At 39.6% G+C, this 24,785-nt stretch overlaps 2 protein-coding genes across 4 annotated transcripts; one reads left to right on the top strand and one right to left on the bottom strand.

The window, feature by feature from the left end:
- Window positions 1-238: 238 nt before the first annotated feature.
- Window positions 239-12,912, top strand: sytl4 (synaptotagmin-like 4). 3 transcript variants are annotated; one of them, XM_078953972.1, is made up of 17 exons: window positions 239-458; window positions 1,481-1,717; window positions 3,989-4,204; window positions 5,317-5,426; window positions 5,560-5,656; window positions 5,728-5,913; window positions 6,587-6,701; window positions 6,778-6,868; window positions 6,959-7,038; window positions 7,231-7,323; window positions 9,452-9,630; window positions 9,992-10,094; window positions 10,314-10,475; window positions 11,367-11,472; window positions 11,557-11,665; window positions 11,744-11,952; window positions 12,223-12,912. In XM_078953972.1, exons 2-17 carry the CDS (start codon window positions 1,605-1,607, stop codon window positions 12,369-12,371), a joined length of 2,118 nt encoding a protein of 705 aa, XP_078810098.1. In that variant the 5' UTR covers window positions 239-458; window positions 1,481-1,604; the 3' UTR covers window positions 12,372-12,912. The 3 variants fall into 3 exon arrangements, with proteins under 3 accessions (XP_078810098.1, XP_011478231.1, XP_011478232.1); XM_011479929.4 differs by having other exon boundaries at window positions 243-708; XM_011479930.4 differs by having other exon boundaries at window positions 243-708; window positions 7,234-7,323.
- Window positions 12,038-24,455, bottom strand: srpx2 (sushi-repeat containing protein X-linked 2). The gene is made up of 10 exons (XM_011479932.4): window positions 24,210-24,455; window positions 19,452-19,529; window positions 17,363-17,554; window positions 17,028-17,204; window positions 16,723-16,846; window positions 16,523-16,644; window positions 16,259-16,438; window positions 14,826-14,959; window positions 14,617-14,738; window positions 12,038-13,443 (listed from the first exon to the last, which is right to left on the bottom strand). Exons 1-10 carry the CDS (start codon window positions 24,256-24,258, stop codon window positions 13,263-13,265), a joined length of 1,359 nt encoding a protein of 452 aa, XP_011478234.1. The 5' UTR covers window positions 24,259-24,455; the 3' UTR covers window positions 12,038-13,262.
- Window positions 24,456-24,785: the final 330 nt, after the last annotated feature.

Consider the following 24,785-nt stretch of genomic DNA (forward strand, 5'->3'; position numbering starts at 1 on the left):
GTTGGTTTTTAAGTGGGGCAGCAGAGTTTTAACTGTAAAGGAGCAGTGTTTACTTAATGGTGCGTTAATCCCCCAAACACGCCTCAACAAATAATAATGGCACCTTCCAAAGAAAGAGCGACAAGAATGGCCTGTTCCGACTTAGAAAAAAAAAACACGTTTTACTTTAAAACTCTTGTTCGCTCTGGGTTAACGCATTTAAAGCTAAAAATAAAAGTTTTCCAAGTTTGGTCACACATAAAGGGGGGGGGGGTGATACCAATCAAGCTGGTGTTCGTGACTTTTCCACATTCTCTGATCAACAGTTAAGGAAACGCGTCTGTCGTGGAAAAGCGCTCGCGCCCGCCTGCTGCTGGGAACTTTCCTTTCATCTTCCGGTACTTGTTGGGACTCCTGCGGCGCCGCGCGCACCGAACTCCCTGCTCCCGGAGGCGAGGAGACAACCTGGCTGGAAGGGGGTATGGTTGTAGAAGAAGAGGAGGAGCGCTGTGCTGTAGTTTGTGGTAGCTCCACGACACTTGAGTGCAGGATTAGCATGTGCGCCGCTGTTTGCTGCGGTTTCTGTCGGTCGCGGTGAAGCAGAGCCGTCGAGCTTCTTCTTCACGCACGCAGGTGTGCGTTTCCTCTCAATTAGCCTGAGTGTGGACTCATTGACGCGGTGGCAGTCCGCAGAGGTCCTTCACTTCAGCGACCGCCCTGAAGAACAACGTAGGTTATCAAGTATTTTAAATGTTTTATCGACGTTTACCCTATTTAGCCTCAGCAACTCGTTGAAAATCACATCAAACGATGCTTTTTTTTCATTAGTCGAAATATCAATTCTGTTTTAATTTGTGATTATTATCAAAACTAATTATTATTTAGAAGGTAGCCATTCGCAAACATTTGTCATTTTCAGTTGAAAAATAAAATATGGCCTCAATAATGTGTTTTTAAAAACTCGTTTGAATTTTAGTGTTATTTCCTGTTCAATTGTAAGTTGCCCTCCTCCTCCTGCTGTCCTGCTGGTACATTATTATTTTTAGTGAGGCTCAGGCATTCAGAAAACGAGGAAAAAGCCTTTCCAGTCTGTGTCTTTGCCTATTCACTGTAAATTAGTTTATACATCTATATGAGTTTTAACTGACACCATAACAGATGATCACTGTCAGATGAAGATTAAATAAATAAACTGCTGAACTCCACCCTGTCATCTCTCTGCTGGAGGGTGGGAACCAGGCATGACATTCATGTTGTTTTACCATGGTTGACTTTAAACGACCTCACTCCCCGTCAGAGGCACTCTGGTGGATTTTTAGACGCCCCTACATGCTGGATCTGTATTCCCACCCATCAGGGAATAGTTGATAGTTTGCTTTACAGCTGCAGATTTATGTCTCATGTCATGTGAAAATGTTAATTTCTTGGCAAACGTATTTTAACCTTTAAAGGAGGTCTACTTGAATATGTGACTTTATATTTTTTGGGTTTGTTCTGCAAGGCTAAACACAGATTCAGCTTTTGCTGTCTTCCCAAACTGTGGCTTCCTCTTCATGGATCTTGTCTCAGTGGAACGGCTTTAGCCTTAAACCAGTTTATCCACACGGTTCCTAATTGAAATCGCCATGGCTCTGGAAATGATCAATCTGAGCTTCTTGTCCGACTTGGAGCGGGAGAAGATCCTGGAAGTGCTGAAACGGGACGAGGAGCTGAGGCTCACGGAGGAGCGGCGTGTACGGTAAGAAAACAGAAACTCTTATTCGTTTTTACAGTTTCTATAATCTGAAACATTTAACACATGTAAATATTTTAAGGCATGACTAGGACTGAGCATCACTGCCAAAAATACTGAACTGATTTGACATCGCTTCGATAACTTTTGACTTGATTTTGAATTTGATGCGATTTGATTTAATACTTATTAATCAAATTTCTATATAACCCAATTTTGTTTAGTTTTTAAAAAGTTTTCACACAACAACTGATATAAACTAAACAAATATGGAACTTTTATTACTAAAAATTCTCACATTTAAAACGTTTGAAAGCACTTTTTTGTTAGAAAAACAAGTGTAAGAAATTATTAGAAGACCCACTCTAATGGAAATAGATTAATGAACATCTTCATTTTTGTTTTTTTTACATTTTCTTGGAGCATTGTTCTTATGATGGAGGCATATGTGAAGGAAATTAGGATTAAAGTTTCTTTATTCAAATCAATGTAATTCAGGAGCAGAAGAACAAACACTGTTTGAAAGAGCTTGTCATTGCAGCTCTCCTCCGCTCCATTCCAGTGCATCCACTTGTAGACAATTATATCCATTAACGTCTTTTCGTAGCACCAGTAAAGTTAGGTTGAGGTTGTGAAGGGCTGTAAGCCAGTGGGAGAGAGTGTGAACAGAAGAGGTGATGGGAAATGAGTGAAGGCTTACTATCCACCAAGAGTCTAACCCACAACTCAGAGGTGAATTTCTAATAAACTACTGCCGCGCTGCAGAAAAAATGTCCTATAAAAAGTCTTTTTTTTAGATTGTTTTATCTAAAAATATAAATAATATTAATTATAAGACCTCTGGGAACACTTTTACAATAGATCAAAAGATGATTGGAGGGGAACTTTAACTGAAAACTTTTTTCTAAAGTAAAAAAATAAGATCAATTTGGTGTTAAGAGATACTTTTTTTTAACCCTTCAGCTCTTGGATTTCCTAGAGAATTTGGATTTTATGAAGTTATTTATTTAAATAATAACACTGACATGTTTATTGTTTCATCTATGCCAGAAAGTGTAGTAAATGTACTTGGAAAGCGTCTTCTTCATCCTGGATAAATGGCTTTAGCTCTTTGCTGATTTTAGGATAATTCTTTTAAAGACATTGGCATGATTGATGCTTGTTTGAATTAATTGTTCCTGAGCAGGTTCTCCTGCATTTTAGTTAGTATGGTGTTTCTTCAAGTAACCTGTTGCTTTATTATTCAAAGATTTAAGACTTCCAGGTTTTTACCACTATCAGGATCTGGGATTTAACCAAACTATCTCCAGATCTCAGCCCAGTTTTCCAGCTACAATATGATTCACTATGTCGTACCAGGGTATATCACCATGGTAACTTCTGCTGCACACATACTCACCTCCACAGCGGATCTGGGCTTGTCCAGAGTGAAGAAAGAAGCACATTTAAATTTAGAAATGCCTTCTTCTTAGCTTCTCCTCCGGGCTACAGATGTAGAAACTATCTGGGATTTATCTGGATTATATTTTGAAATTTTTCAATTTTTTTAAGAAATCGTTTCTCTGGTTTCAAATATCTTTTTTGTCATTAAATAAAACATTGAAGCCCTTTTTTTAAAACCCATAAAAGTTTTTAGATGTGCTTTGAGTGAGTCTTGGAGCAGTAGAATTTATATTTTTAAAGACCCACTGCGATCATCTTTTGATCCATTGTAAAAGCGTTTGTGAATTTGCCTGAGAGGTGTGGGTGGGACCATTGATGCAGAGTTACCCCCGCCCCCTTCCCATCACCTATAACTGAGCTGTTTACACACTCTCCTGGGTGCTACCTAACATTAGCTCTGCAACAAAAATGCTGAGCAATATTGGAGCTATTCAGCTGTGCAGTTTTGAGTCCGATGTCAGCTCAGACGAGGAAACCAAGACGTACATCTTTTCATCTATAAGTGGATGCAAAAGAACGGAGCGGATCAAGAAGCTTGTGACTCGCCATGTGTTTTCTCTACATCACAATGAGCTCTTTTCCAACAGCACTTTTTTCATCTGCTCCTGATTCCCAATGATTAGAATAAAGAAATACTCTGAAATTCCATTTTTAAACTGAGTTTTATGCATATATGTCCTCCATCATTCGAAAAATACCACAAGAACATGTTAAAAACACCAAAAACCGAATTTCTAACAGTGTAAGTCTTAAGAAGTTGACATGTATGCCTGTAATTGGTTTGTAAAAGTCTTTGTGTGTTGACGGTGCTGTGATCTGTGCTTTTGCTCTCAGGAAGCTGAAGACGGAGCTATTGGAAGTAAAGAGGAAAGGGGCCAAACGTAGCAGTGGAAAGTACAGCGAACACAGCTGTGGCAGATGCCAGGAACCTCTAAGTCGGCTGGCAGTTTTTAACAGCCAGTGTAAGATCTGCAAACACAACGTGTGCCGCAACTGCCAAGCAGTCCTGCCTGACGGGTCGTGGTTCTGCACCGTGTGTGTCAAAGAATCGTAAGATCAATGTCCCTCAACATACTCAAATTCCTTACTGTTTGTGACTCCTATAGTAGCTTTTTTTCCCTGCTCAGTTCTCTGCACAAGTTTCACGCTGTCCGGTTATGGCAGCTATGGGCAGAAGGGGATGAACAGTTGGTGTTTTTGCCAAAAAAATAAGTCAAATCTTTAACAAAGCACCTTTTGATTTTACAAATAAAATTAAATATAATATATTGAGTTAAAAGTTGACTCAATTTTAACAGTTGCAGTCTGCTTTAATTTCATTATGTCCTTTTATACATAGTTATATCTATGATTTGTGCTGGATTGGATTAAGTGGGGTCATTTTTTTATCTGTCTGTACTTTTTTTTTACTTTAACTTCTCTGAAATCTTAATTCAATTAGACAAAAAAAAGCTTGAGAATGGTTTGCACATCTTCAATGAGCTGCACACAATGGCAAAGGTTTTTGTCGAATTAGTTTTGGTCAGAAATATTTCCCATATTGGGACCTTTTATACTGTAGAAGAAATCAGTCATTTTTACTGTCTGCTGAAAGATAAATCAATTTGTGTCAGTGCATATTTTATGTCTCATGCACTTGCTGGACCTCACAAACAATGCCTAAAAGGTTTTTGCAGTCATCAAACAGGTTTTCTGACTGATAGTGCACCGAGGATGGCATGTGGAAGGCATTTCTTTGTTTTGGTATCTGTACTCTGTAAACCTGTGGTATGAACAGTGCTAGATCTTTCATAACTTATCTCACATCTGAACACAGAAATGTATTAGTGCTCACTTGTCTTGCAGTTGGAACTTGTGCTTCAACTTAAAAAGAAAGAATGTAAAACACACATTGGGCTTTTTACTGGTACAGGTAGAGAAAATGCTGCAGAGTATTCATTCTTTACAGATTTTAACAATTGGAAACAAAAGGTTAAACACTCCACAACTTTCCCTTTTTCTTTTCATTTTTTTAGTTTAACACCAACTATTTCTACTTTCTGATCTTAATGCTTCATAGTGACCTCTCAATTATGTATCAATATCTACAACACCATAATTAGTTTTATACAAGCTCTGTTTATTGTGGATCTTTTTAATAAGCTAAATGTGTGGAATTCCAGGGATGTGAAGAAAAGAACAGGCGACTGGTTTTATGATCAAAGGGCCAACCGCTTTTCCATGACTCCTGCACTTGACCTCGTGAGAGCTTCCCTGAAAAAGAGGCCGCAATGTGAGTCCAGGAGCCGGAAGTGCTCGCCAGCCCACTGTTATGAAAACATGTGGTAAAGTGATAGATTTATTCCACTTTATTGAAAGTACAATTGTGAACATGTCTTGTCGTTTGTTGCTGTGTGTTGTTTCAGTTAAAAAGCGTGTTACGACTGGGCAAGGGCTTCTAGAGAGTACTGAGAAAAATCCAGATCCACCCAAACCCATTCCTGTTCCCAGACAGAAGAAAAGGTGCTGCTTCTTCTTTATCAGGCTCTCGAGAAAAAGAAATGTTTCAACTTTCTTTATGTTCTCCTCAACAGCAATTCGAGCGAGACGCTTGGATCCATCGCTTCCAGGGAGTCAAGTGAATCAAAGACCAGCGTTTCATCAAAAACAAGTTTTTCTTCCAAGCCAAGTCGCAGCGACACGGAGTCTGCAGAAAACCGCAGTGTCACCAGCATCAGAACTGATACAGAATCTGGTTGTGTGACTCCTGAGGAGACAGGGTAAACTCAGATTTAATAACCATATTCAGCCTTTTCATCACTTCTCACTGTAATTACATTGTTTTTCCTTCAACTAATATTTGGTTTGGTTTAAAGCCAAATGTGAGACACAAATTTAGGCAAGGCAAGTTTATTTTTATAGCACAATTCGTACACAAAGTAATTCAAGGTGCTTCACAAAACAGAAAAATGCATTAAAATCAAAATACATCATAGAAATAATCAACGTAAAATTTACTTTAAAAAAAAAAAAGAAAAAAAATTGAAAATTGATTTAAAAAGAAAGGAAGGAAATGAAAGAAAAGTGCAGATAGGACCTTTCAGTCATATACACGGCTAAACAGAAACGTTTTAAGTCTAGATTTGAACATGAAGACAGAAGAGGCCTGTCTTACGACTTCAGGGAGGCTGTTCCAGATTTTAGCTGCAGAATATTGAAACGCTGATTTCCCTTGTTTAGTTCTGACTCTTGGAATCAACAATTTAAGCTTAAGACCCAAACAAACTTTCCTGAGACGTCCCAACTTTACGTTGATTTCATTAAATTATTAATTAAACTGTCATATAATTACAGCAGAGATGGTAAAGATGTCATGCTTTTTAAATGGGTTATAAAAGAGATTTTGTATATTTTTTTAATTTCATGTTATTGATCATTTATTCTGTAAATCAGAGAACTGCAGCGGTCCAACGCCTCCAGCCCAACACCATCCAGGGCTCCCAGTTTGTCTGTCCCAGTTACAGCAGATGCCGTCAGCACTGACAGCAGCAACTCCAATCCTATAGCTGTAAGAAAAGCTTTTAGTATATATTATTAATTAATTTCTCCTCTACTGTAGTTATATTATTTTCCTTCAATTGTAGTTGGTTGAAGAAAAGCCAGTCAGTTTGAGCCCTGAGCTGGATGTTGAAAAACTCTTCAAGAAGAGCATGAAGCGAACTCAAACACCTGCAGGTCTGTATATCTATTTCAACATGTGTGGCCAAATTACAAAATGAACATTTTTTTATTGATCTTTCTTTTTTGGGGGGTTTGCATCAACAGTGGACTCTATGGATGGATGTCGCAACCCGGAGGCCTCAATGGGAAAGAGGAGCCGCTCCGTTCCAGGCTTAGATTTACAGGTGGACATGTAGAAAAAGGAAACAGCGCTTCATTTCCAGCAGATATATTTCTGAAACGTTGTTTTGTTCTTCTTTTGACCACCGTTTTTATTTGTTTCTTTAAGTAGTTTTCCTTTTTTTATTTAAGGCTTACTTTTGCTAGGGTAAAATGCCACCGTTATTCGTTTAGTTTAGTTTGTTTGTTTTCCACAGGAGGATGAGGAGGAGGAAGAAGATATTGACACCTTGGTAAACTTTCACAAAAAACAAATGACTAAAAGTCACTCCAACCTCTACAACTCAAAGGTAACGCCACTTAAGTTTCTCCCAGCTCGTAAAGTTGCAGGTTTGAAAGTTAATCTGTTGACAACATTTGTCTATTTTGAAATCTTAAAAGTCAGCGGCCTGCCTGTGGAATTTACAATAATATTTTTGGGAACAGTTGTGTGGTATTACTTTTTCAACAGATCAACAGTTTAGCTTATTGGATGCAATAGCTTTATTTAATCTTTAAGCATTTTCGTAAATATTGTTTTAAATTATTGTCTAAAAGTGAACTTTTTCAGTTTTGGAGACAAAGGCTACGTTCACACTGCAGGGCTTAATGCTCAATTCCGATTTTTTGAAAAAATCCGAATTGTTTGCTAGACCGTTCACATTTCCAAGTAAATCCGAACTTTTGTGATCTACAGTGTGACCGTGAAACAACCCAGAGTTGACCCGCATGCGCAGAAGAGTACTCGACGTCGAATGACGTCACTCGTTGTTTGCAGAAGTAGCTTACGTTAACATGGATGTCAACAACAGTGTTGTCAACAGCAGAGCTCTTTTTTCATTAATAAATTTATTTTCACAAAGGAGCCAGCACAATAACAATCTTCCCATTTTTAAGAAGGCATTGGAGGCGGGATCGTCTGTAACCACTTTTGTGGAATGTATTGGGCCCACGCGCGCGCGCGGTTGTGTAAGGGACAGGAAAAGAGCGCGTGCAGTGGGAGAGAATGGGGGGGGCGGCAGTGTGGGCGCGCATTCATGTTGTGTGTTACGGAGGAAGGACAACGGTAATAAAAGGAGGTTTCCCCCAGAATTAATGCTATGGACTCTTTATTAACCCATTCCGGAGAATCCTGGAGAATCTATGGGTCAGAACAGGGAGGAGGAGGAGGATCCGCCTTGGGTCCCCCGCGCTTCTGACCACGGTCGGGTAGGGGAGAAAGGAAAAAAAAAAAGTACTCGCGAGAAAATGTTCAACACCACGCTCGGCCATTTAGCTGTTAATTTTTTTTTAAAAACCGCCCGGTTGCGATAAGAGCCCTGGAGTTTGGCCTGAAAAGTGCTGTCACCCCAAATATTAATACAATCGGGGACGTTGCTTCCCTTCCACTGACTGGTCTCTGCAGCATCGTCCGCCGTGGTTGCTGTTTACGTTCTCGTTCCCGCCTATTTCAACGCAGAATGATGACGTTTGTTGCGTATCGATGACGTACGATTCGGATTTAGGTGGCCTGGCCAGTCAGACGGCAGTCGCAATTGAAAAGATCGGATACGTTTCGGATTCAGGACGGCAAACCCAAGTGGCCTGGGTCGCATTTGAAAAGATCGGATCTGTGTCATTCAGACTGTCATGAAAAGATCGGAATTGGGTCGCATAGGGGCAAAAAAATCAGAATTGGGTCGTTTCAGCCTGCAGTGTGAACGTAGCCAAAGACGATTGATCAGAAACTACTAAACGAAGTCAGGCAGGGACCTCATATCAGGAGAGATAATGAGGTTTGTCAGAAGTAGACAGCATCCCACTTTGTTTAGAAACATTAAATACACATAAGATAAAGGCACCAAGGCACAGTCCTTAGATGAGAGCTGCTGGGCAATGCAGTGGGGAGTTGAGGCTCACTTTAGCCAATGGCTTGTCTGCATGTAGACTAACAGAAAAGCTTCAATCTGAGCGAACTTGCTTTGCTAAAAGCTGTTCATGCAAAAGCATCAAGTACACAAATCTAAATCATCCAGAAAACCTCATGGAGATTCTTTTAAGCATAGCAAACATTTACAAAAACAGTTCATCCAGATTTTGCTGAAGGCGTTTCTGCAGGAAATAAACTATGAGGTATGCTATAATTTTTGCTTGCCGCTTCTACATTTTTCATAGTTTTTTCTTTTTTTCAGGAAATGAGCGTAGTAATCTATTATTATCTGTTCATAGGAATATCTGATAAAACCCTATAGATTTAAAGATGGTGAAGAAATTGAAATATTTAAATGATTGTAATAAACATGTAGACGAGATGTTGAAAGCGCTTAGTGTTTTTTTTTTTTTGGGTACATTTAAATGATTTTTTGTCTGTCATGCTAAGATTGTATCTAATTCTTTTTCTAGCTAAAGTCTGCTCAAGTCTTAGCATTGACAAAGATGGTTCCCCTTTTGTTCACCCAGAGCTCGCTAGGCAGCACGATGAGTATTTACAGCGATGCAGGAGACTATGGCACCGTGGAGGTGAGCGGGCAGGTTGTCTTTGCTCTGCGATACGACGAGCACACCCAGAGCTTGCAGGTTTTCATCAAGGAGTGCCAGGGTCTGGCTCACGGTGACGCCTCACGGAAGCTGTCCAACCCGTAAATATTCTACTCCTTCCAGAGATAGCTGTAACAGGAAGCTGCTGAATGTCGAAAGCAGACCTTACTGAGATTTTTCACATCATGCCGCTGTGCTGGTTGTGTGTTTTTAAAAAGCAAAAAACCCACACATTTTCAAGTAAAAACACACCCCCAAGTAATGTTAGCACAGCTTTGATCAGTGCAGATAAGGGGCTGTGTTTACAGTCTGCATGCTTGCATCCCAGGGGTGATTAGCAAAGCTTCACAGGAAGTTAAACGTCAACAGAAATTCTTTCTCAGCACTTAGTCAGGAAATGCTGCAGAAGATTAGCGATCATGTTGAGGAGAAGCTTTCTCTGACCTGCTCTCTTTTTTTCAGTTATGTAAAATGTTATCTGCTCCACGGCAAAACTCGCCAAAACAAGAAGAAGACCAGTATCAAGAAAAACACCATCAACCCTGTTTTCAGTGAAACTCTAAAGGTGATTGGCTAACCCTGACCTCCAAATCTCCAAATAAATAAACTGAAGTCACTTTAATGCATAGACTGATAAAAAAATAAATAAATTAAAAAGTCAATGGAATGTGAAACCATCAATATGCATCCTCTAATAAGTTTGAATCCCAGTCCTGATTAATTTAAACTGGCTTGGGTTTGTTTGAGCCTTCAATCATGGATGTTGTTTTTTTTTTTTCAACAGTACTCCATGAGCCGCTCTGAACTGCTCGGCCAATCTGTGTCGATATCCGTTTGGCATCATGGCCGCCTCAGCCGTAACGTCTTCCTGGGGGAGGTGACAATCCCTTTGGACAGTGCAAACCTGGACACTCCTCATGAAGAATGTTTGCACCTCATGGGGAAGGTGGGTCAGACTCTACACGTTTATTACTAACCAAGTTGTCTTTTCTTTTTACTTTTAAAATGGAAGCTGTGCAAACAGAGCTGTGATCCCCTCCTAATGTTCAGAGTATAGAAAAGGCAGTCAGAGGATTTCCCAACCTTATCTAAAATACAGTGGTCCCTTGCTAGAACGCGGTTCACCTATCACAGTTTTGCTGTGTGTTTGCAGTACAGAATAAATTAAGCTTATAAAGATGATCTTTGGTTTCATTCTACAACCTAACTCCCTTGATAAATGAAAGAACACTGTACACTGTACTTGTCATTTTAATTTGAAAGACCTTTTTATTAAGATCTGGAAAAAATAACTTTTAATCTGGAGTAAACTTTGAAGTAAAGAGTTGCGCTGTCTGTATTTTGTTAAAAAATTAGGAGTGTGTGAGACAACAAGTGTATTTTACGAAAGATTACAAATGTAATTCAGTTAAATTTAGATTCTTTGTCTGTAAATTAAACATTATTATTATTGATCATAATGGATTTGGTCCCTAAATAACTGTGTATCTGTTTGTTTCAGGGCAGAGGAATTTACAGGCCTGTCAGTCTATACCAAAAAGTTTTTTTTCAGCAGAACAAGTCTTAGTATTATTCAGATTAGAATGTTCAATGTGTGATTCAATGCAACATCTGATAAGTGTAACAAAATCTAAAACAACTTAATAAAATATCATCAGAGAAGTTAAATCAGTTTTACCTTGTAGAAGAAACTGTTTCTACTGAGCAGCAGTGGACAGAATTTGTTATGGTGTCATTCAAACAGACGTGGATTTGTCAGCCCAAGTGATCCTTTGATGGCGTTTGTCACCATTCTGATGTTTCTACTGCTTCGTAATGATGTTTTCTTCTCTAACAGATGAGCTCTGATGTACCAGATGCAGCCTTTGAACGGTGCAGTGGAGAGTTGGTCATCTCACTGAAGTATGTCCCTCCCAATAAGACTACCACTGAAAAAGTGAAAGGTATTTTGAAAACATGTATTTTCTGTCTTTTTATTTTATTAAAGCTTTTACCCCTTTTTTTCAAGTATTTAAATTTTCCTTCAGGCAAAAAAGCTGCACAAGTCCAAAGAGGAGAGCTGCATGTTCTCATCAAGGAGGCAAAAAATCTGAAGTCAGGAAAATCTGGAAGCACATCAGACAGTTTTGTTAGAGGGTAAAGGATGGAGTCTGCTTTGGAACATCTCTTTTTGTTTGTTGTTGCTCAACTAACATGGTGTGTGTGGCTCTACAGTCACTTGTTTCCATCAAAGGCAAAGACGGCGAAGATGAAGACTCCAGTGGTGAAGAAGAACCTGAATCCCCACTATGATTCCACATTTGTGTATAAGGAGCTGACTCTGGAGCAGATGAAGGACATGTGTTTGGAGCTGACAGTGTGGGACAAAGAGGCCGTGCTGAACAATGAATTACTGGGAGGTGTCCGCCTCAGCTCTGGCAACGGTATAAACATAACACTCTTATCGCCTCAATGAGGAAAAAGTTTGAGGACGCTCCACAGCATTTCAGCAAATACAGAGACAAACGCTCACAGAGACACAGGAGCGGTGACTTTATTAAGACAAAAATGATAAAATGTTAAATACTTTTTAAAAATGTATTGTTTACACATTATCTTTAGTTCCTGTTCTGTGGATAGTAAAGTTTTTCCAATTCTTGTGTGAGCACAAGAGTAGAAAATGCATTCCTTCAATATTACCTTCCTCTCTGCAGGAGCTATCAAAGTTGGGAAAGAGGAGGTGGAGTTGGACTCTGTTGGAGAGGAAGTCAGTCTGTGGCAGAAGATGATGCAGTACCCTGACTCGTGGGCAGAGGGCACTCTTCCTCTGCGCTCCACCATGGCAAAGACAAAGGGGAAATGAAGGCTGAACACTAAGAGATCCAGACACTAAAGTGATGAGAAGTGAAAAGTGCAGAAACTGAGACCAAATTGATGTTCTGGCTTTCTTCCAGCTTTCATGCCAACCAGCCACCGCCACTGTTGGATATGCTGAGTTAAGACCTACCTCTCTGTAGGTTCCATGACTTCAGACTGTTGAGAAACGTGCCAAAGCATCACCACACTCAGTTTATTTCTGTTTTTAAAATCCAGATTGTGTTTGTTAAAGTTTCCAAACTTTAGATCCACTTTGCCTCACTGCTTCTTTTTATTGTATCCAGAACACAGAACAGTTCTCTCTCTCTATGCTGTAACCGAACTGTGCCTTTGTTCAATCCAACACAATTGCACTTTAGGACTGACGTGAATGATCTGTGTATATAAATAAGTTGAATTAAAGCCAGTAAATGAAACTCTTGATTTTAAATGTACATTTGATCTCTTAAGCTCGTCTTTACAATGTGATGGAGGTCACACTGACCTCAAAGATTTGTTCACCCAATAAAAGGGACAGAGTAAATGCACTAGCAGAGTCGTGTTCACTCCCACCTGAAAATGTTTGTCCTTTTCTGTTTTTGTGTTGAATCCTGAAGAGTTTTTAACTTCTGACATGTGAGAGTCGCTGGACGACTTTAGTAAAAATGGCTGTTTTTACATATTTGATCAGTCATCAAGTGTAAATTATAAAAATCCAATATCTCAGCATATTTTAATCGTTTTCTTCATATGAATCTCCCTCAGTATTTGCTCTTCTGTGTTTTGTGATCACATTGAATCAGAAAAGCCCGTTTATTCTTTAAATATTTTTTACAAATCTATCTTTGGATCTGGGTTTTGGTTGTCAGTCCTCCTCCTCAGCCTGAGAACTCTGAATTTAGTCACAGAAGTCTCTGTGGAGGTCCAGCCTCTCGCGTTCCTCCTCATCCAGCAGGAAGCTGTCTATGTAGGAGAACAGCTCCTCCTGAGATACGGGAGTAATGAAGCGTTCACGGTCCAGCCCCCGCTCATCCAGCAGCACCATGCTGAAGTAGGTTCTGGAGATTCTGAAGGCTTGCCTGAAGAGAGAATACAAGCAGTTTTAAGACCAGCACAGTTCATTGCCTTAAATGTGATTACAGAAAAAAAGCTTTTATTAGGAAAGAAAAAAACTTCAAAACCTCTCAGCTAGGAATTGGAAACTGACTCTGGAGCAACAAACAAAAGTGGAATTGGAAACTTTTGTTTTCAATTCCACTTTTGTTTGTTGCTCCAGAGTCAGTTTCCAATTCCTGGTGGATTAACAGGAAATTTGACTTCCAAAGAGCCAGATTTCAGCAAAGATCTGCTTGGGAGAGAGAATTTTGTTCTAGCTAAAACAGCAGGATACCATTGGAGATGTTTGTGGAAGGTCATCCTTTTAAAAGCAGAACATTTGGTATCAAGATGATCAAATAGTTCACATTCCTCCACTCTACACTGAGACCGTCTGTGGGGGATCTGTTATGCTTCAGTGCAGAGGCAGAGATTCAGGTCACAAAGAGATCAGATGGATTTCTGCTTCAAAACCTTGTTGGTATTACTATTGGCTGTGATGTTTATCAGATGATTGAACTGCAGTGATGTTCATGGCAGAAATACAAAGACAGCTCTACGACTCCTGACCACTATGTGTGTTGGACAAACAGGGCTACGTTAAAACAACTGATGCTGACTGCAGTATCAAAAGTGATCAAAACAGATATTTTTGTGTACCCCATTTGTCCCGAAATTGAGATTAAATCCAAACGTTTCCTTTGTCAATTTTGCTATTTTTGAAACCTTAGAGCTGTTTCCTTCATCCAATCATTAATAAATAAATGATAACGTGGAAAAGCTGGGAGTTTTTTTAAGTTTGGAATCGCTGAGCAGATCCTTTACCCAAAGTTCACAGCATGGGTAAAAGAATTTGGAGAGGGGAGACTCTTGGTGGCTCTTTAAATATAAAAAAAACCTTGGAGGTTGGAGCAAAATCTGAATACCAAAACCTTAAAAAAAAGTTGCTTGTTGTTGTTTTGCAGAGTTCAAACTCATGTAAAGATTTGAGTGCTGCTTTTAGGAACACTCTTCCATTTCCTTATAATGTTTATTATTCTATCCAAGTAATGAGGATGGGATTTCTAATAAAGTCATTTAATAATGGATGTTGTAATGATTTTTCTTTCCAAATGAGCCTAGAACTGTGAGTAACTTTAAAGACTCATCCTTGTCACCTCAGACCCTCGATGACATCAGACTGAAGCAGATTCTCTTTGATGCGGCCCGTCCCCTGAGGCGGAGAACCCAGGAGCTCGATGACTGTTACATGTCGCAGGTCTAACCCACAATCAGATTTCTGATAAAAGAAAAGGAAAAAAACGGTTTAGTGGTTAAAGGTTACCTCACGATAGAAACTCTACTGAGAGAAAAGAAGTCGACCTACTTGAATCATGAGGTTCTGCAGCTGGTAGTCGGGATCAGAAATGTTGGGTGCAGATACAATCAGCAGTCGCCTCTTTTCATAGAACTGATCCAGGAGCGCAGAACTTGTATTTACATCCGACTTCAACTCCATGGCTACAAAGACAAGATTACATGGTATCACACATACATCTAAATAAAACATCATAGGGTTTTGTCTGTGAAACTTCCGATTCATCCGACGTTGATTCAGTTCAGCATTTTTTTTTATTGATTCCAGTTTATGAAAATCCTGGATTCAGAATCTCAGACAGACAGAGTATATTGAAAAGTTTTTTTTTCCTTGCAATCCTTTTTAATCAATTTCCTATTCTTTCAATGACCTGTCAGTCTGGATCAGTACAGCACAGAATCATGCAGAATTCTGCAGATCTGGCAGCCGTCCAGAAGACTATCCCTGAGTTTCTGCAAGGTCAGGGTGAGACACAAAGGGTCACGGCAGAACGAGCTGTCTGTTCACAGAGTAAATGAAAGTACGGAAGCTACAGAGATGACAGCAACTCTGTGATATTGAAAGAAAGCTTGTTCATAAATTTAGAAGAGAACTACGTAGCATTTTGGAATGACAGAAGTGTTTCACCTGGACTGACGAGACTGTCACCGGTCTAAAGTCCTCATTTAAGAAGGAAATATTGTTGTTGTTTTTTTAGTCTGAATCCAAATTTCTTGACGTCCAAGGTGCTTTGGGGACCCACGTCATCTACTGGTGTCGGTCTACCGTTACATGCTCCGCTGACCAGCTTTTTGAAAACACTGACTATTTTCAAACCTGCCCACAAAGTCTTAGAAACTATTTTCTGGTTTAGGAGTCATGGTGCGTCTGTGATTGACCTGACCACGCCCCCTATAGACCATATAAAGAGAACAATGACCAAACCACACAAAAGAGAAGAAGTGAATGCCGCTACCAACCAAAGCAACAGCAGAGAAAAAGCCTGATCGCCTCCAGACATCACCGCTTTGATGTAGAAGATTGTGCTCGGGGATAAACATTCTCGTGGTTCCTTATTAATACGATTCTTAATCATTTTTAAATCATGTGAGATGCTGAATTTGGAAATAAAAAAAGATCAAAATGAAAGAAAATACAGTGTATAGAATGTATTAGAAACTACTGAAATAGTTGAAATAAATGTGTTTTTCTGGTGATGTTGCAGAACGGCGTGCACCTCTGTACACATTCATATAGGTAGAGGAGAAACTCAGATGAATTCATCAGGTTTACAAGTCAGACCAAATCTGTTTATTTCTCAGAAACAGTTTTGTTCACATAATTTCACATGGAACTTAAATGTTTCTTCTTTTACCTAACAAGATGGCATAACTTTTTTTTTCTTCACACCATGACTCCTCGTGTGTTTTTGGGAACCAGCTAACCCATTCCTCAGTACTCACGGGTGCACTCAGCAGCACCCCCGCTCCAGCTGCGATTGAACTGGCAGACACGGGAGGACACCCCCTTGCGCTCGTATCCTCCGTCACAGTGGTATTCACAGGTTGCACCATAGTTATTCTTCACAGAGGTGCAGCTCAAGTAACCGTGCAGAGGTGAGGGTAGGTCTGGACACCTCCTCACTTCACAGAGAACAAAGAGGAAGCTTCATCAAACACAAAAAAAGCTATTCCTTTCCTGAAGGCATTAAAGAGCGCATTGCTTACCCTCGACACGTACGATAAACTTGCAGGCAGCTCTGTTCCTGGCTTGATCGTACACTTTGTATCTGATAACATGAGCTCCTTCTTGGAAATCAGTGTCTGGATTTTGGCCCACCAATACTATGCTGCAGACATGAAGGAGGAGGTCAAGTGATTTGATTTAGAGCTGAAACTGACTAAGTGGAAGAAGATAAGCAACAAACTTGAGGGATTTGTCGGCTGTGTCTGTGGCAGTGGGGGGGTCCCAGGTCACTCTGGCGGTGAGCTTTCCAGGGTCGGCGACCTTGAGCCTGGATGGAGGACACTTAATCTTTGGAGGGTCTGTATCTGAAATGAAGGGAAGAGGAGCAACACGAGGCAAAAGCACATAAAAAGGTTGGAGTGTGAGAAGAAACAGAGATGCACGTTGATTCTCGCCGAAGCACCAAAGGAGCCAGGAACATGCTTCAACCGAGGATTAACCGCTTAAATCATGGGTTTCCAAATCAACTACAGCAAGAAACTGTACCTGAACACACCGGCTGCACCCCACTCCATGCTCCTGAGGGAAGGCAGGTGCGGGAGTGCTCCCCCTCAATGCGGTAGCCTAACCTGCAGGTGAAGTCACACCTGGAGTCCACGTAGAAGCCTTGACTGCAGGTGTATCTACCGTGAGGAATGAGGGGCAGCACATGGCAGCGGATCTCTGAGGAAGCACACACATGCACACAAGTCCTTAAATGCACCATGTCAAAGTGGGTTACTTTCTGCTGTAATTACGTCTGTTTCGCTCCAGCCTCTTTACCCAAAACAACCATTGATCCACCCCTGAATTCAAAACTCAGAAAAATTCAACACACGTACTGCGACAGTAGGCGGTCCCAGACCAGCGGCGGGTGGCCAAGCACTGGATCGAGCTTCTTCCTATCAGCCTGTACCCTCGATCGCAGGTCATTTTACAGCGGCTCCCCAGGGTGCCCCGGTAGCCCCCACCTCTAGGAGAATGGCAGGTCACCTCGCCGTTGGTCAGGCTCACGGAATGACACCAGTAAGGGTCTATAACACACATTTTAAAATAGGCACTGAAACGTGTGTTTGAAGCAATTTGGCTTCCAAAAATTAAGCTGCTGGGAGCAAAAGTTAAATCTTTGTGGCCAAGCAGGTCACACAGACCTTTTAATCCAACTTCTAGAACATTTTATTTTGAAATAAAATGCCTAAAAGGTGTCTGCGTGGGATCTAAAAGTTAAAATCAACATTTATTTATTTGTCATGTGCACAGTTTCCACAGTCACGTCACGTTATGGTAAAAAACATTAAACGCGAGAATCAGTGAATAAATTTAACGATTGAATCTTTGGGTTTTCAGCATAAGAATTAGCCTGAAAGACAAAAATCAAAACGAAAGGGGACATTTGATCTACATAAAAGTTTCTGTAGATGAAGTGATGTTTTCATTGTATTAACATTAAATAGAAAATTCAACTATAATGTTTTGATTTTAGAAGTTAAGTTGTAAGAGTCAGTCTGGTTTTCCATTTTTGGTTTTAGAGTTTGACCAAAGCTCTGAATGTCATTTAAAAAAGGCTCAGAGTTTCACTGTTTTTACTGTATAACATGAGCAGCTGAGCCTTTTCCTTTCAACTAAAAAGTTTACTCACATAAATATGCAGCTTGGGACATAATACATGTTCAATGATTCCATATTTATTTTTTATTATTGATTAGATTGTAGACTTTGACAGTGTTTAAAGACAATAATGTGCGTCCACTGTAGTTTCTGTCAAGGTTCAAAGAAACAGACAAGGACAGCTGAGAAACATTTAATTTAATACTGCCATAAGGCCACTTATCCACCCGTTTTCAGAACCTGCTGAATCCTTTTCGGGGTAACAGGGCTATTAGAGTCAATGCAGCTATACTGCCATAAATCCAATTTTTCAAACGGTCTGCAGTCAACTTTCTCAAAATGTGCCCGTTTGGGAGAAAAAAAGCTGATTGGTTTAATGATGTGGAGACAAAAATATCACTGATTGCTCTGATTACTCATTTGTGTCATTACTGTATGAAGGTTAAAAAAAACTGTCTATAACAAAAACACATTTTAATACAAAAATAATCCTGTTGCAAGATGTAACAGTTAAGGTTCCATGTGAAAGAAACATAAATATAACACAAATCAGCATTTAGTATGTTCAGTTTAAATGTAAACAACAGATTTTCATCATGTTATAATTAATCTAATGTTCTCCATTAAAACATTCACATATCATAATACATTTTGATGCTATAAGTGTAATCTTTCAGCTTTATAGTCTTCTGTTTAGATTTTCATAATTATTTAATTCTCAATACTTCCAATAATTTTGATGACATCTCTGACTGATGGTAACAAAAAAAATAAAATGATCTATATATGTTATTTTATATATGTTATTTTACGCTTGTGAACTTCAGAACCTTAAATGTGTGTGAGCTAAGCTGCAGAAACTGTGCTGAAAATGTCCACTAGATGAAATTGTAGAAACATTTCTCAGACTTTGCTGATTTGAGATGAATATTCTTAGTTATATACAAACAAAAACAATTAAAGTTCTCAGAGCTGCTGGATGACTGAGTTGGCTCCATGTAGGCCTGGTGCATGGGAAACCAGGGTTAGATTCCCAGGAGGCACAATGAGCTTAATGCACTGTGGGTCATTAGGCGAGACCCTTCCTGCTACTCCCTTACCATGTAGCCACAAGGGGGCCCTTGTCTGGGTCTCCCTGTGCTAGTCCCTAGCCCGGATAGAAAAAACAGGGTTGTGTCAGGACATCCAGCATAAAAATCTCTGTGCGACTCAGTGAAAGCTGATTTGCTGTATAAACAATCAAAATTTTCTGCAAATAAATAATCAGAAAACAGGTAAAAATCTCTGCTTTTTCATTGTAAAACTATGTAAAACCATACACACATGTGTAGTCGAGCTGTGGAGATTCATCTTCTGCCGACTGGTTGTAGCTGTCGTACTCTGTGTCTGCTCCAACTGGAACTGCAGCAGCAGAAAAAAGAAGACAGCCTTTCGTTTGATTCATTTCACAGAAACTGGTTCACAGCGGAAGACAACAACCTGAATACAAGAAATGTAGGTCATGGAGCATCGGGAGGACACGATTCTCCCCACAGTCTCAGTTTTCCCGACTTCCTTTTACGCTTCATTTTACACAACATTCCAGCACAGAAACACCTGGATAAGAAATCAGTGATGGAAAATCCAGAGGCTTGAATGAATGCAAGCAGAAGAAAAAGGTTGTTCCTTTAACCCTTGTGCTATCCTAGGCACTTTAACATTGGGAGTTGGGTCATCTAGACCCACTAGACAGTGCTCTGAACCTTTTTTCTTCAATGATTTGTGATCTTCACTGGTGTCCATGGATTACATGAAATCTTTCCACCTTTATCCACCTTTGTCATAGTAGGAATAACACGTCAATGTAAAGGTGGGGTCATCTAAGATAGAACAAGGGTTAAAGATTTTCAGTTAGCAGTTCAGCTCATGTTGTCAATGCACATGTTGAAGAGTTTGGATGCTTCCTCCAACCATCAGGTCCTGTGGCTAACTTTTCTCAAATTCTTATGTCAAATGTTGTTTTGAGCGATGAACAGCTGATACCCATTTTCCTCACCGTTTTCATCTCGCAGTCTTTTCTGATGATGTTTTCTGATAAGAAAAAATAAAAACCATCCCCGCGGAATACGGCATTCCCCTCATTCTGCCTGAATGACACTTGGACACTTGTCCAAAGTGAGTCTCTAACTGCCCAATTGCAAAAATCCAGCATTTTCTTTAAAGACCCACTCCAATCAAAATCCTGTTTTTGGTGTTTTTAACGTGTTCTTGTAGTATTTTTCTAATAATGGGGTCATATATAAAGAAAATTCAGATTAAAATTATATTTCTGAAACTGTCTTTATTCAAATTATTGTGAATCAGGAGCAGACAATAAAATGCTGTTTGAAAAAGATTGTATTTGTAATGTAGGTGTTACATTTGGAGGGCTAATAGTTCCCTGCTCCACTTCATTCTGATGCATCCACTTGCAGGCAAATAGATCCATGTACATCTTTAATTACAACCAATAAGCATTACACACTGTGTAATGTGCAATAATGACTACCAAAATGTTTTAATTACAATCAATAAGTTATCGATTTTCTTTACTTGATTCGCAATGTGTAGCAACAATCACATGTGATCATGTGTTCTAATGATAATCAATGATTAATACATATCAGTTACTATAGGTGTAAATTTTAATGTTTACTAAAATGATGAAGGAATTCTTTAAGAAGATAATCAATAAGCACGTTTGTTACTTGAAAACTAGATCTGCAGTGTGTAGGTATAAATTATGGATTAATTTGAAATTGCATTCTGATGGGAATCAACGAGTATTACATATCTGATACATGATGTGTGATTTATGTTACTGTATATTGAAATCAAATCAAATCAAATCAAAATTTGTTTAGCACCTTTAAAACACAAGGCATTCAAAGTGCTTTACAAGATGAAATTTAAAAACAAAGGACAAGACAAACAAATATGTAATTAAAAACCGGCACAATGCCAACATCCCCCCCCCCCCCCCCACACACACACACACACACATACACACATATACTCACTCGCTGTGATAAAAGACAAAAGGATGCAATGTAAAAAAAACTGGCTTTGAACTGAGGTTGAGGAAACGAAGTTTTGGGGACATGTCCACATCAGTGACACCCCACCCAGGTTCACAGAGTCCACTACCACAGGACCCCCCAGATCCAGACAAAGAGCCAGACCTGAGAGATCCTATTGCAGCGACCCCGCTCACTGAGAAGGGTCAATCACAGATGTGGAGGATCCCTCGGAGGAAAACTGGAATAACAGCTAAAATGTAAAAGCAGTAAAATAAAAGATAAAACAAATTAAAAAGGAAAATAAGTACATAAATAAACCTTAGTAGACATATAAAATGGTAAAAGTGACTAAATACATTAAAATGAATAAATAGATTGATTAAAAAAATAAATAGATAAAAATAGCTATATACACATACAGATATCAAATTGATAAAAAGAGAAAATAAAAATATCCAATAAATTCCTAAATTTCAATAAAAAGCTAGATTAAAAAGGTGGGTTTTGAGCCTTTCCTTTAAAAACATGAACAGTCTCTGAATGACCATTTTCTGAGGATAATCAAAATGCACATGATTTTGTCACTTGAAAAAATCTGCACTTGATCTGATCAGAACTGGATTAGGAAAACTATGTAAAACTATTAAATGAATTAACTCATTAGAGATGGTATTATATAAGCTCGCTTCTTCCCACTCCTATTCAATAAAATAAACCAAATAAATCAAGTTTCCTTCAATCAAGAGCTGGCATCTGTCTCTAAACGTTACGGCTGGATGGCTCCAATATTGCTCAGCATTTTGTTGCACCAGTAATGCTAGGTTGGGGTTGTGAGGGGCTGTAGGCTAGCAGAAGAGAGTGTAAACAAAGGTATGATGAAAAATGAGGGCAGTCTTGCTCTGTGCCAACAGTCCTGCCCAAATATTGGAGTGGAATTTCTGATGAATTGGAGCGTGACTTTCAGCCCAGTTTGCTTTTTAGAGGAAATATTTTCAATAAGAAGCCATTATTTGCTCAGACTCCCTTTACATTTTGAAATTTTTAATCATTTTGAGATTTTTAAGGTGGGAAAAACTTAAGTCCAAAGAAGAAGATAAATACAGCATCTGGTTTGGTTGAGAAATAGGGAACCAAGGTGCAGTAGTGAACATTTTGAGAATCTGAATCCCATCTGAAGTGTTTTACTGGAGGAAAATTTGAAGTAATCCATTATCAGAAACAAAAAGATGGCAGTAGGAAGCAGTAGGTATGAAAACCTCCAACATGATCACAAAAAGACATTATAAACAAAATCTTCTTCTACTGTACCGATAAAGTCCATGAAAAAAATGAAGAAACTATTTTCCAATGTGATTTAATATCGAAGGCTGGTCTGCCTGTCAATAAGCTGGCTGAAAACTCAACACACTGAGGCCAACAGCCTGCTTTCACTGCTGACTTGCAGATGGTGCCTCTTATTCATCACTTTCCACCGGGACTGAAATACTCTCTGCACAAGAAATCCTTTTCAGCGTCCCACTGCTCTTATTTTCCTCATCAGATTGTGGTTTTAGCTCATTATTCTTGGGAAATCTTGAACTACATGTTCAGAGCAGGCGGTTAAAGTTTTCCATTCAGGAAACCCACACCTCCATGTCAGACCTCTTCCTGCTTTGCTGGCCTCATTTTTTCCAGTTCACTATGTCTGTTTTTTCTTTTTCTTTTTTCTTTATAAAGAAGTATTTTAATGCAAAGAGAATGTTTGGATTAAACCTGTCGTCAGCATTTGTTCTCAAAATGAGCCCATCGATGATCGTAGGAACATTTCTCAGAAAGGACGCTTCAACTTGCAGCATGTTGGTCACGCAAAAAAAACAAAGAAGCTCAGCCTGTCGGTCTGATGTTCAAACGGCCGCACAGGTTTCTGAAAGCCTTGTGCCACGTTGTAAAGCAGGTAAACCATACCCATGACTGCAATGGGGGATTTTTTTTCTCTGTCTTAAATTAAGGATTCTCGTGATGCTACACTGACACAGGCGGTCCGTCACTCAAAGCTCCACATTTTCAGCAGATGCATGCAGACAGGCTGAGCTGCAGCAGTGACTCACAGCCACAGACTGTCCATCTGAGGTTTCATTCTCTAATGACAAACCTGAGGACACAACCAGATCCTTTCAATCAGTCTGCATCTGAGCCCCCTGCTCCCTCCCAGGTCATGTTATCTCACAGGTTTAAACAAAGACGTTAGCTGGGTCTGCTTCAGAGGAGGAGGGGGTGTCTCAGTAATTATCTGGCAGTGATTGAAGCCCAGCTGTAATTAACCCCCCCAGCTCACCAGAAGAGAGGAGCAGGCAGGCCCAGCTGCAGCTAATGTGAAATTCATCTCCTCTGGAGTGCAGCCAGTTGCATGCTGGGATATGTTGAGAGTTTATTCTTCATTCCACAGAGAGGAGAGTGGACCTCTTTGGAGATCAGCACATCTGTATCTGATACAAAAGCTGTTTTTGGTGAGATGAAAGCCTCTCCCATGCAGCTGCAGGGCAGAGACGTCCCCAGTGGTGCAATATGGCACGTCTTTAAAATATTTGCAGGACTTACAGCCGATCAAACGGTAGTAATGACATTTGTTGTGACATTATGTGTCTCCTGAGAGGAACAGACACCTTTACAGTCTGTTTTTTTTCCCACAACATGACTTTTCTTTGTCACACAGAAGACAGATGCATTAGATCTGACTTACAATTTAAACTGTATAATGTCTTCTTTATATTATCCTTTATAATACGAGATATTATTAGGACTAAACGTTTTCTTAGTTTGATTTAGGTCAAACTGAAAATCTTTTACTACGTATTACAGTACTGTCATTGACAGGAAAATGCCATTTTTGGCTTGAAGTTTTAGAAAAACAAAGTTTGACTTCTTGTTATTTTAAGATATAAAACCATATATCTAGTTTAAATAAACTGTGATTCTTTCATAAGAGTTAGCCTAACTTTGTTCTAATACTTTAATGATATTAGATCCTTCTTTTCGCAGTTGCGAAAATGGAATTTCTACTCACCAAGGAGGGACATTAAGATAAATAGAAGAACGGCTCTATTGAGGAGCATGTCTGAAGAAAAAAGATACTAACAGAGAAAAATTAGAAAGTAAAAAAGCTGTGTTTGCTCCTGGGTGGTTTCTGATAGAAAAGTGCAGGTAAATCCCGATCTAGGTTTGCAGTTAGTGTCGCACAAAGACGTTCAGGACCTCGTTTTGCTGGGAAACGGCGCCCCTCCACGCCAGGACGTTCCTGCTGCGAGACTCTACCGCTAGGTGGCACTAAACGTCTTCTGGACTCCAAAGACCAGGAGGACGGGCACGGCGGGGGCGCCTCGTCAGCACGCGCTGTAAACCTGCGCGCATTTAGACGATCCCTAAAAGATTCTCATGCTTTACTAGTCTTGTACTTTTAAATAAGTAATTATCCATGTGGGGGTTGTAACAAACAATTAGTTGACAACCCCATCCCATCAGGACATCAGAGGTAGAGATCAATACCTGTTGTGATAGAGTTTTGTCTTAGATTTTAAGGTCATTAAAATAACGTTTATGTTCACTCGCATCTGGCTCCCTAAAGATAAAAAACATAACAAAC

Source organism: Oryzias latipes, chromosome 10, assembly GCF_053564925.1.
Source record: "Oryzias latipes strain Hd-rR chromosome 10, Olatipes_Hd-rR_3.1".
Lineage (NCBI taxonomy): Eukaryota > Metazoa > Chordata > Actinopteri > Beloniformes > Adrianichthyidae > Oryzias > Oryzias latipes.